The sequence below is a fragment of the Ammodytes marinus genome (genome assembly GCF_949987685.1).
Source record: "Ammodytes marinus genome assembly, chromosome: 11".
In the NCBI taxonomy this organism is placed as follows: Eukaryota; Metazoa; Chordata; class Actinopteri; order Uranoscopiformes; family Ammodytidae; genus Ammodytes; species Ammodytes marinus.
In genome coordinates, this window is record NC_137215.1 from 6,684,238 (window position 1) to 6,697,821 (window position 13,584).

Consider the following 13,584-nt stretch of genomic DNA (forward strand, 5'->3'; position numbering starts at 1 on the left):
TACTCAATGCTGTTAAACAAAGATCTGCTTATTAAAGGTGCTACGAGGAACTTTTAAATATTTCTGAAACAATCTCTTCTCTGATCATAAATGGCGTGTAACAGCAAATGAGACCATCAGAGCAAAACAATTATATTTTTATATAGTTGTTCTAAATGCCTCTGGGTATATCTTAAGACAGTACTGCTTTTATGGGTTCAAGTGGGTTCAACAACACTAACTGAAAGTTCCTCGGAAGCGGAGCACCAACTAAACTAAACACTGTCACACAACACCAGGATCTGTCACACAACACCAGGATAAGAATATTTATTTAGAGTATGTTACAACCTGGCTCAATGGTTGGCAACAATAAAGGGGAGGCCACACAGTCTTATATAAACATAAGGAATGTAATAAAGAATAATGTGTACAATCAATATAAATCAAACAAAAAAGCAGGCTGCAGGTCAGGCAAGGGCAGAGTCAATCTCGCAGGGCTGCTTTATAGGCTCCTCATCAAGCCTGCTCAGGTGAGCTGCATCCCATTAACGATGGTGTTGCTCCGCCCACCAGCTCCCTGCAAAACACAGCACACCAGCAGCAACCACACCTCAAGGCACACCCTGTGGCCGTCACAAGTAATAAACAGGAAAAACATCTGTATTGCACTGTATTTTTCTCACACTGTACTTACTGATTAGCCTCTCTTGTTACAGAATTTATCTTTAGCCTCTGCATGACAAGACATGACCAACAGACACACCAGACTCTAGAAGTTCAGTAATAAAGCCAGGACTCAAGAATGAAGACCATAAATGCATTTGTCTTCATCTGTATCGTGGGCCTGATCATCATTGAAATGGAAAGCAACATCCTGTCAAGGTAAGAGAATAATGAGCCATGTGTAACCTGACTTTGCTTAAGGTGTAATGCAGTAGGTCATGAGAATTATATTATATTATAATTTATATTGCTCGTCTTTTTTCATCCTTAGTACTTTTTCCACCATGGGTCGGAGAGAAAGTCTCTCTGAGGAGCAAGAAGGAGAGGATTTGGGCACGCATAACAGCAGCGGTGGCCGTAAGCACGTACTACTCTTCACCGTCACAAGGACAGGTTCCTCGTTCGTGGGGGAATTTTTCAACCAGCTCGGGGAGAACATGTTTTACCTGTATGAGCCTTTGTTTCATGTGGGTTTCGTGGCAAAGGACGCAAACGCGACGGTGCTGGCAGGAATCTACCTGGACATTCTCCAAGGGCTGTTCCTGTGTGATTTCTCTCCTCTTGAGAAGTTCATCTTACCCCCACCTCAGGACCACGTTACCCCAGATCTGTTCCGCAGGGAGGTCAGTGTATCGCTCTGTGATGAACCTGTCTGCAGTCCTGTCGTCAAAGGTGTTTCTCAGAGGTATGGTAAATTCTCCAGATACTAACCAGTTACCAATCAAGCTTGACAATGGTTGATTATTTTAGACTGTTTGCTCATTGTATTTTAAAGGGAATGTAAAGCGCTTAGTAACTTTTTTTGAAAAGAGCTTTATAAAAATAGGTATTATTATTAAGTGCAGGCCCTCAAGTATTGAGAGCCTGTAACTTATTGTAATTCACCATACTTTTTCTTCTTCCTTCCCTTTTTCTAGCCCTATCTCCTCCCACACTGTTACACTTAGAAATGCAAAAGAATTCACAGAACACTCGTTCCCACTCCGCGGGGTGTCTTATTATTCAGCTTTTTGATTTTCCACAAGGTGGCGCCTTGTGGAAGCCCCGACTGAAAAAAGTTTGAGAAGCCACGCCCCTCACACTGTATGTCCGATTGACTTGAAATTTCTCACACAGGTACACTTGAGGGTGCTCTACAAAAAAAGCCTCTGGGACCATATAAGTCCACCAGGAAATATTTTTCGCTAATTAGCATGAACTGAAAGACAGGATTTTAACCAAATTTCTCTCAAATTTCACCTTATCGACACCATATATGATAGCCTGGCTCCACCCGCCTACCTACTTCCGGCCAAATTTCATTTTCCCTTCAGTAGTCAGTCTGGGCACGGGGCGTATTAGTGGGATTCTGCTCAGGCAGATTTCTGCCTGTCCAATCAGCAAACAAAACGAGTGGCTGAGAACGATGATGTCGAAGTCGCCCTCCAGTTTCAGTTGAATGCTGCGTTCCTTTATACTCGGAAGAAGGAGATTTCCGACTTGGTAGTTCCGAGTTCCGACCTGTCTGTGTTCCAGTGCATCTGCTCGCGAAAGTATGGACGCCGACAACCTTTCTCGTCCAAATAACTAAACGTTAGGCTCTAACAAGTTACCGTTGCCAAGTACCGGTAGATCCATAGACTACAAAATGTAGTGAAGTCGGAAATTTCCGAGTTCCCTGTACAACTTGAACGCACCGTCAGAAGCCGGCTCATGACACACGTGATGACCAAACGTTATGCGATTGGTTGGCTAATCCAGAGTGACACTGGGCAGATCCAATAGTTTTAAACTTCAACAGACACCCGCCTCCAAGTGAGTGAACGTTTGCCAATTACAGCAGTTCCAGACCTTCTGTACAAATGAAATGAAGTACGATGTTCTGGTTGGACCAGGCTACATATATGATACACATGTCCCTAAAAGATTGCTCCACAATAAAGCCTCTTGGAACATAGGGGTTGGCCATGATTTTTGTTTTCTTCCCTAATTTGCATAAACTGAAACACAGTCACATTTACTTTATGGATTTCCAACCTATCATCGCCAAATTGTGTACATAGCCTTTGGGGACCGACATACACATGTGTATAAAGTTTTAGCGAGATAGCTCAAGAAACATGGCCACCATTGACAAAACGTCTTCGCGACAGCGGCCCTTTGCTGCTGATTTGCCAGGACGGCATCAGTCCTATCGGATCTAACTTGGGACAAGTCTTCGGAAAGAGCGCGGCAGCGGTTCGGCCAAGTGTTTCGAGTCAGGCCGATGGGGGAGAGCCGTCGATATGAGGCTGGCGGTTGGCGCCGGAAGGCCTGTACTTTTAGAAACTCCTTGGGATTTTCTGGTTATTATTATTCTACAGTTGCAGAGATGGAGGGGATTTTTTTAATTTTTTGGTAACACTTTACAATAAGGTACACAACATTGTAGTAGCTACTACATACCTACTACATAGATATGTGTTACCTACTACATAGGTTTTTTTTTGTGTTACCTACTACATAGGGTTTTTTTTTTGTGCTACCTAACACATAGGTTTTTTTTTTGTGTTACCTACTACATAGGTTTTTTTTGTGCTACCTAACACATAGGTAGCACAAAAAAAAACCTAACACATAGGGTTTTTTTTATTTTTGTGCTACCTATGTGTTAGGTAGCACAAAAAAAAACCTATGTAGTAGGTAACACAAAAAAAAACCCTATGTGTTAGGTAGCACAAAAAAAACCTAACACAGGGTTTTTTTATTTTTGTGCTACCTATGTGTTAGGTAGCACACAAAAAACCTATGTAGTAGGTAACACAAAAAAAAACCCTATATAGTAGGTAACACAAAAAAAAACCCTATGTGTTAGGTTTTTTTTTGTGCTACCTAACACATAGTTTTTTTTGTGTGCTACCTAACACATAGGGTTTTTTTTGTGCTACCTACTACATAGGTTTTTTTTTGTGCTACCTAACACATAGTTTTTTTTTGTGTGCTACCTAACACATAGGTTTTTTTTGTGCTACCTAACACATAGGTTTTTTTTTGTGCTACCTATGTGTTAGGTAGCACAAAAAAAAACCCCTATGTGTTAGGTAGCACAAAAAAAAACCTATGTAGTAGGTAACACAAAAAAAAAACCCCTGTTAGGTTTTTTTTTTGTGCTACCTAACACATAGGTAGCACAAAAAAAAACCTATGTAGGAGGTAACACAAAAAAAAACCCTATATAGTAGGTAACACAAAAAAACCCTATGTGTTAGGTTTTTTTTTGTGCTACCTAACACATAGTTTTTTTTTTGTGCTACCTAACACATAGGGGTTTGTTTTGTGCTACCTACCTACTACATAGGTTTTTTTTGTGCTACCTATGTGTTAGGTAGCACAAAAAAACCTAACACAGGGTTTTTTTTTTTGTGTTACCTACTACATAGGTTTTCTTTTGTGCTACCTAACACATAGGTTTTTTTTGTGCTACCTATGTGTTAGGTAGCACAAAAAAAAACCTATGTAGTAGGTAACACAAAAAAAAAACCCTGTGTTAGGTTTTTTTTTGTGTGCTACCTAACACATAGGTAGCACAAAAAAAACCCTATGTGTTGGGTAGCACAAAAAAAAACCTATGTAGTAGGTAACACACAAAAAAAAACCCTATATAGTAGGTAACACAAAAAAAACCCTATGTGTTAGGTTTTTTTTTTGTGCTACCTAACACATAGTTTTTTTTGTGCTACCTAACACATAGGTAGCACAAAAAAAAAACCTATGTGTTAGGTAGCACAAAAAAAAAACCTATGTGTTAGGTAGCACAAAAAAAAACCCTATGTAGTAGGTAACACAAAAAAAAACCCTATATAGTAGGTAACACAAAAAAAACCCTATGTGTTAGGTTTTTTTTTTGTGCTACCTAACACATAGTTTTTTTTGTGCTACCTAACACATAGGTAGCACAAAAAAAAAACCTATGTGTTAGGTAGCACAAAAAAAACCCCTATGTAGTAGGTAACACAAAAAAAAAACCCTATGTAGTAGGTAACACATATCTATGTAGTAGGTATGTAGTAGCTACTACAATTTTGTGTACCTTATTGTAAAGTGTTACCAATTTTTTTAAAGACGCTATCCTCAATTCTTTTCAACATAAAAATCGAAAAGTATTTTGGATAATGTAACAATACGAAAGGTTTATATTATGGCTATCAGTTTTTATTATGTCAATTTGGTACATTGAATTTCTTTGTAATTACTACTTACGACCCCTGCGATACCGGTGAGCAGGCTCGTTGCTGAGTTGTTCCCATTCAAACCGCTGTGCTCAATACGAGTTGCATTTGGGAACAAAACATTGCACCCATTAATTAGTTTGGTCAGGGTGGAGCTGCTGTCGAGGTGTGTTCATGAGCCAACTTGAGTGCAAGGCTGAACACCTGAGGGCTTGTTCAACCCCACACCACTACACTTACTGAAATCATCTAACAACGTATTTGCAATTCAGTTCTAGTTCTAAAAGTTCTATAAGGCAGGTTAATTTGTATTTACCTCGTAATGTTGAGCGAAATATTTGCAGACAATCATGGGAAGTAGGAGATCGGGATGGACATTCAAAAGACCAAACAATAAAATAATCGAGATCATTGTTGACCAATTAAATGACGGATATGCCCTGAAGTCATGGCTGATTCTGAACAGGTGTCTTCTTTGGTCGTATTTCAAACAACCAGGCGTTTGCTAATTTTTTGTATTAATTCTCAGACTAAACAATTTATGGCAGGCTGACCGGAATATACTGTGTTTCACGAATGGTACTAAATCAGCCACCGGCACGTGCTCGCAAAGATCTTAAGGACAGCAGGCACTGAAGTCATTAAAACACCACTGCATTACACAGGTTCAGTAAGAATCAACAAAAAGTTTCTTATTGTCGCTTTTAAGTGGCTAAGAGGAACATTCAGTTTGTATACATTTTAGCAGCTCCTTTGGACAAAATTGGATTGTTTTTACAACACCAGCTGTTCTTCCTGGGTGAGCATAGCCAGAAAAAGGCATAAAGAAAAACTATATAAAAATATAATTCTTTGCACTGATGGTCTCGTTTGCTCTGTCACCTGAGGGAACTGTTACAAAACTATTTAGAAGTTCCTCGTAGCTACTTTAAGGAATCCTATACACATGAAATAACAGATGTTTTCTTACAACATATGTACTAATCTTGTCCTAGGTTTCCATGTGTAAACCGTCAATGTGGGCCGTTGAACCTGACCATGGCATCTGAATCCTGCCTTTCCAAACAATACCACGCCATTAAGACTGTCCGTGTCCGCCAGCTGGACGCATTGCAGCCTCTGTTAGAGGATCCTCGCCTGGATGTGAGAGTGATCCAGCTGGTCAGAGATCCACGGGCCATCTTTGCATCCCGAATGGTTGCCTTTGCCCTGGGGCCTAAAAATGAAAAGGGGTTGAACGAGTTCATAGAAAACTGCGACCGTATGAGGATGGCTGCAGAGCTGGGACTGAGCCAACCGCGCTGGCTAAGGAGCCGCTACATGTTGGTGCGTTATGAGGACATTGCCCGCGACCCCTTGCAGAAAGCAGAGGAGATGTACAGGTTCGCTGGTATACCATTCAGTCGACAAATCATCAAGCTGATTCTGAGGAGCGCGCTTACCAACCATACATACAACGGGATCTACAGCACCGAGAAGAACTCAGCACAGCAGGCAGAAAAATGGAGATCGAAGCTTCCTTTTAAAGTGGCCCAGATAGTGCAGAACGTGTGCGGACCCACCATGAAGCTGTTAGGTTACAGATTGGTGGATGATGAAATAACACTGATCGATAAGTCCATCAGTTTGCTCGAGGAGAAAGAATTTCTCTAATCCAAAATGTTCCTGTGAATCTGTAAAAAGACGGCGGAAAAACAATGATTCAGAACCTGGAGAGGCCATTATTGCACAGATCAAAACTAACAAACAGGGATGACATAAACAACAACACATGTTTGACTAGTGACAGTGAGATTTGGGCCATACAACGATACTCATACTCACTAATGACTGGGGATGCAACAGATCTCAATATGAAATGTAACCGTACAGTACGCCTTCCACGGTTCAATTCTCACTTGACAATTGTGGATTTTTCGGTTTTGCAACAAAACTTAATGTAGACTAACTAGTTTCCATGAATTGTGTCGGAGCAATACAGTAGCACATGAACGCAGCATGCCCGTGAATGCGCCTCCCCGCCAGTACTTAGATAACTAATTACTATTAGCTGAACAAGTTGGAGTAACCAGCACTGTTAACTGCAACAGAGTCAGATATCACAAACACTGGAACACGGCGAGTGGGGCTGAGAAGCAGGAGTTTGAAAATAGGAATTTTATCCTTGTGTACTAAAACCATAACCTAGGTGAGCCACATATGAAGTATGGGCTAACTGTATCGTGGCATCCCTACCAAAGATGGGCCCTATTGTAACCATGAAAAGCCACTTGATATAGAAGAAGTATTTATTTTAATATTGTATCCACTCTGAACGCTGTTAGGGGAGCGCCAGCTGTGTGTAAACACCAGACTTTTTTTCGGCTCGCACACACAGTGGACAGGTAGCTGATGGTGAGCAGATATTGACATTTTACTCAAGTAACAATAAATTAAATGTTTGTTTTTTAGTTATAGTCGTGCAAGTTGTAATTGGTTAAAGTGAATATTTCGGTTAAAAATAAAGTTTATCTTAGTTAGGTTCTTGTTGACTTCCAAAGACCATGGCCCCCCAAGTGGCTGGGCCCTAGAAAGCATTACTACTTTCTGCCCCTTATGGCCGGCCGTGTGGCAGCATATATCTTTTACGTGAAAAAATAACAATTACATTTGTAAAAACAATGAATATTTCTTGTAGGTGATTTGATATATATATTTCTTTTAAACATATTTTTTTGGCATTTTTATGCTTTATTGATAGTGTAGAGACAGAGTTGAAATGGGGCAGAGAGGGGAGTGACATGCAGAGAACGACCGCGGGCTGGAATCAAACCCGGGTCCGCTGCTGGCCGAGGCCCATGGGGGAGACGCCCTACCAACTGAGCTAAGGGTGCCCCATAGGTGATTTGAATTTGATACTGATGCACATCATGTTGGCCCATGGTTCCTAAACTAAGCCAGTGCTGCTCCTGGGCTCAGCCTGAAATCTGAAACGCTGTTTCAGTAATCTGCTTTCATTTACACTGCTGCCCCCAAGTGGTGAACGACTGCTGGTGGACTGTAAATGTGTATAGTAATATAACCTCAAGAATCTTCAAGAAGAGTAAAGCAGAGACATAGTGCATTTTTTGGCAGAATAGTTGTTGTTTAAATGTGAATATTTTAATTTGGGAGTCAATGGGTTGAATATAAAGGGACTGCTGCTTGACCCAACACTAGATGTGGTAGTGGAACTCAGTCCAATTCTTTATCGTAACTATATCACATGTTGGAGTCAACTAACAGTAGTTGCAACTTGAGCGAAGAGACAAGACAAATATGTTCTTTGTCATAAAATGTTTCCTTAAAAAAACATAAGAACATCTTGCTTGTCGAACGCATGGTCAAAAACTGTGTAGCTTTCATCAGTATCCGACTATTTTTTCATTTTTTTTTAACTATTACTAAATCATGCATTTTAAACCATTTTAAACATTATGAATTTTTATGGAATTATTGCTGTGGGTGGACATTGTATTCTGATGGGGAAAAGAATAAATAAATTGTTCATACTGTGTAAACAAGCTTGTCTTTTGTAATATTTAATAAAGTTCAGAGAACACCAGACATCTTTCACAGCTGTGGGACAGGGTACACAGCATGATGTAACAGATACATTGTTTCATGACAAAAAGATGAATGCCAATCAATGAAAATTAAAATAGACTGCATGACAAGGTTATAAGATAAGAAAAGATAATCCTTTATTACAATGGGGAAATGTTCATAACCCTAACCCTTATTGTACAGAGAATGCACTGCACGTCTGACTGACACTTCCTGTGTGACCGCAGATTCAACATTTGTTATTTAATCTTGTTCTGTGTCAGCTTACAGAAAAACACATGTTATCTCAGACACATTCAACAGAATATATGAATTGAATAAATGATACATTGTGACAAGCAGCCAAAAACAGGATTACAATGTATAAGTGCCTTAAGTTACGCGCTCTGAGTGAGAGAAAAGTGCTATATAAATAAAATGTATAATTATTATTATTAAGTTATCATGCCCTACCAGTATTGGTATATAATGTAAGTCACAGGAGGAGTCACAATGAATGATACAGTTACATTGAATGTTAAAAACTGGAAGCCGAAGGATTTTGAGGACGATTCTAGATCAGTAGGTGCATTTATTTCCAGTTTAAAGAAAATCTCTTCTTTTCACTGTTTGGAAAGCCTAAATTATCTCATTGTATGTTGTGATTATTTATGTTTTCCCCAAAAAGCTAGCCTTTTTTAAAGGATTTTTTTATAAAGAACGACATTTGTACAGTAGCCGATATATGCTAAACTGCGTTGCTCTAAAGATTTCTTGGTGAAGCAGATGTTGGGACTTTGTGTGCTTCAGTTTCCCTGTGATAAATACACATTATCTTAACTATCTAATTACATAGACAATGACACTAGATTAATAGGATAGCCCATTGGCTGTTTTAAATTTGACACTACTTTCACTTGCAGCATTCACATCCTCCTCTAAAAGAAAAGTGGCCTGGACTCAATATTCTGCAGGCTCTACTACCTCACACAGGGAGATCTTTATACATAATTGCTGAGTGTTTGGGGAGATCACGTGACCTCGCCAGCCTGCACAGGATGTCCCACGCAGGGAGAGAGGGAGAGAGGGAGAGAGGGAGAGAGGGAGGAGGGAGAGGGAGCGTGGTCGGTAGACTGCACTCAGCTCGCTCGTGCTGTGGACTCCAGCACATTGGGACAGGTTGTCGCCACTCTGTTGGCGACAACCTGATTAAAATCAATTTGAAAAGAACCCATGGATCAAACGAGTGCTTGTTGTAGTCCATTTTCGGAAAATAGTGTAGTTTCACGATAGAGACTCACGTCAGCACTACTCGCCGTCGCGCAATGACGTCGGTTAGGAAAAGTGGAGTCGAATTCATTTGAAACAGTGCTGTCTTTTCCTATGTTCGATAGGAAGCACCTTTCATCTCTCCCGATGACGTTTAGGGGTTAAGGTATAGGAAAGGAGGCTATAGGTTAGGAGATTGGACTATTCGGAGAGGCCTTCAGCTGGGTCTTGCTCATAGGTCTCGCTGCGCTTGTTTGGGGCAAACATACTGCAGTCAAACACATTCACACCAGGCAAGGTGGATGGAGCCCAAGGACACATCAATCATGACACAGGTGGCAGAGCGGGGATCAAACCGCCAACCCTTGGATCATTGGCCAACCCGCTCTACCGCCTGAGCCACGGTCGCCCTATATTGTACCTGGGCGTGTGTGATGGCCGTGTGATGTGAACATGTCTTCTTATGACAAAGGGATGATTCAAAAGCTGTTTTGCCTCACGGACAATAGCCTACAGAGTTACAGCATGTCCTGTCCTATTACAGTAATAAGATGAATAAGAATGTTGCAGCGCTGCAAAAGGTATCCACCTGTTTTTATGATCCAAATACTTTTAACAATTCAAGAGCTCGCACATAAGTAGCAGAGGACCTCAGCTAAAATAATCAAGTCAAAACTGTACAACGATTTGTCAAAACCCAATGTTGTCACCATATGGCACACAAAGGGTTCATATGATGTGATAATGATTGAACCAGTTACACGCACGCACGCACGCACGCACGCACGCACGCACGCACGCACGCACGCACGCACGCACGCACGCACGCACGCACGCACGCACGCACGCACGCACGCACGCACGCACGCACGCACGCACGCACGCACGCACGCACGCACGCACGCACGCACGCACGCACGCACGCACGCACACACACACACACACACACACACACACACACACACACACACACACACACACACACACACACACACACACATATTCACTCAAGCACGGACAAACACACAAACACAAACACACACACTGTTAATTAAATTTGTTTGCCTATGTTTGTATAACATTTTAATGCTTAAACATTCAGCTCACCTCACTGTGTACTTTGAATACTACCGGCTGTGAAGTCATCATCATGAGATATCAATTTGACGCCATGGTGTACAACATTGGGAAAGTCCCTTAATAGACAAGAAGATGTCCCATCAGGAACACTTTGGGCTTTGTCTGAGTGAACTTTTTACCCAATGCTAATGATCTTTTTACCCAACGCTAATGATCAAGCAGCTGCACTATAGAAAACTATATGATCAATTAAGGGGAATAGGAAGGGGGGGCTCTAGAGTTTTGCCTCTGTCTATTGTTGTTAATTACATCCTGTGAGATCATGTCATGGGGTTTTACACACCCACCAATGTTTACGCACACACATCTTGCTCCTATAAAGTTTCTGATATTCTGTCAACCATTTGTGTCAACCATGCATCACAACCATGTGTGTCAACCATGTATGCTGTGCATGTTTGACCCCTTGCTAAGCTCGCAAGTAAAATTAAATAAATGAACTAAATTTGATTAGTCCAGCTGGAAGGTATACCAAACTAGAGGCCCATACATATTTGATCGATCTTAAGTGAAATGCAAAAAAAAGCAACTTCACTAAAATAATTTCAAAAATGTTCTGGAGCTTTCAAATAAAATCTGTTCATTCCATTATTTTATTTTTTTTACCAACTTTCTTTGTGCCTTTTATCTTTCTTTGCTTTAAGAACTTGTTAGGTCTTCATTTGCTGGGGTTAGGGTTAGGGATCACGTGGCATCTTGATCAGTATGTTCAGTGTGGCATGATACAGCTCATGGAATATTGTACTTGACTGGGCATGTGAACAAGTCATCATGTGACAGGGATGAATTAAAACCTGTTTTGCCTCAGGGACAATATGCTACAAAATTACAGTATGTCCTGTCCTATTAATAAGATTAATAAGAAAGGTATCCACCTGTTTTCATGATGTGGTCCACTGTAGTATGTAGAATAGAAAAAGGAATAAGCGATTCCGAATGCAGCTATTGTCTCCATTCCAGAGTCCGCACAGCATCTATTGTGGGGCTGGCCGATATGGCCAAAAATATTATCACAATTTTTTTTCCATATTGATCGATATTTAACACAATATAGTATTTGATAATGCTGAAGCCTGAATAAACCAGATAGTTAATTAGTTAAACTGCATAATATAGTTTAATAACATGTCTGTTGGTGGTAAAAGAATAATGAAACATATTTAAAGTAACATTTAACTTCACAAACATGCTTCATCTGCCCTAACACATTAAGGTAAGTTAAGCCACAGACAAAAAAAATGTGTTTTCATAAAACAATATGTTTATTTAGCCAAATATCATAATTATATCTGATGGAGGCCATCAGGACAGGTATTTCACATCATTATTTGTAGATGTTCATGTTTTTTATTGATTAATCAACCTTATCATTTACTGGCAGATTTGATGTGCCAGGCCACTAACTGATCAGTTATTATGAATTTAACCATTCCAAAAATGGAACTTGCAACATTTCTCTCTAAACCTCTAATAAAGTAAAAGAAAAATCACTATTATATCATCACACAGCATAAGTTTACCATGCAAACATTAGGCAACAATTCAATATCAAATTAAAAGCATGCCAATAATATACAATATAAAATTATTTAAAGCATGGGCAGCAGCCCAAATAAGTGACTGCGCTTTATGAAGCCCAAAGTTGCTTGTAAAAATCTGACACTGGCAAGTGTGAGGGAGAGATTAGAAGACTGGGCTGTCTGGGTGTGTCTTTACTGTCTAAGCACCCTCCCATTACCGCCCAAGTTAATGTACTTTTAGAATTTCAGGGAGGATAATAATAATAATTAATAATAATAATTGCTTGGATTTATATAGCGCCTTTCATGATACTCAAAGCGCTTTACAGGGTTCCAGACAATTCGTTCACACACAGTCATACCGGTATACCATAGTAGCCACAGCTGCCCTGGGGCAGACTGACAGAAGCGAGGCTGCCATTCAGCGCCATCGGCCCCTCCGACCATCACCTCAAACATACAGCAGTCATACACATTCACACGAGGCAAGGTGGGTGAAGTGTCTTGCCCAGGGACACAACGACCATGACACAAGTGGCCGGGCTGGGATCGAACCGCCAACCCTAGGATCTTTGGCCAACCAGCTTAACCACCTGAGCCACAGTCGCCCACACCTGCAGTTCAGCCCAAACTAGGGGGGGTTTAGTTACCCTTTAATGGGTGTTTTTCTCAACAGCCTTGGGAGAGGCATTGCCCTGCCCACAACAACCCTTAACTGGCCCATTTTAGCTGATCTCACCCTATGTTTCCTCTGCACTGCCTCTCATTCACCTGGCAGAGAAGAGGAGCCCACAATGCAGCAGCAAGATGCTATGATGCCTGATTGCGGAGAGAGATCAGCTTAAGGTTTGTACCATCTACCGTCTTAACATCTCAAGAAGTTAATTTTCTTTAAGTCCGACTAGCAAATGATGTTAAAGTCCCAAAATTAATAAATCACGTTGAAATTGTACATTCAAAAATAACTTAAAATGGGTTCAGATATTTGCGTTGAGGAAACTGATATATATGTTTGTCTAATGCAGATGTGTGTTTCTGCTTGAGCAGATAGTCAGATTGAATAAACAAAGTGCTCAGCTCAAGCGCTACACCCTGACAGTATGATCGCTATGGCGTATTAAGCTCAGAACATTGGGTGATATTTACTAAATATGGGTGAAAAGTCCATAGAGGAAAATACGAAATGTGTTGGACTGAGT

General features: G+C 40.6%; 1 protein-coding gene across 1 annotated transcript; it reads left to right on the top strand.

The window, feature by feature from the left end:
- Window positions 1-784: 784 nt before the first annotated feature.
- Window positions 785-6,545, top strand: LOC307257646 (carbohydrate sulfotransferase 3-like; the record flags this gene model as incomplete). Its single annotated transcript, XM_080036906.1, has 3 exons — window positions 785-864; window positions 929-1,390; window positions 5,888-6,545. 3 exons carry the CDS (start codon window positions 785-787, stop codon window positions 6,543-6,545), a joined length of 1,200 nt encoding a protein of 399 aa, XP_079893032.1.
- Window positions 6,546-13,584: the final 7,039 nt, after the last annotated feature.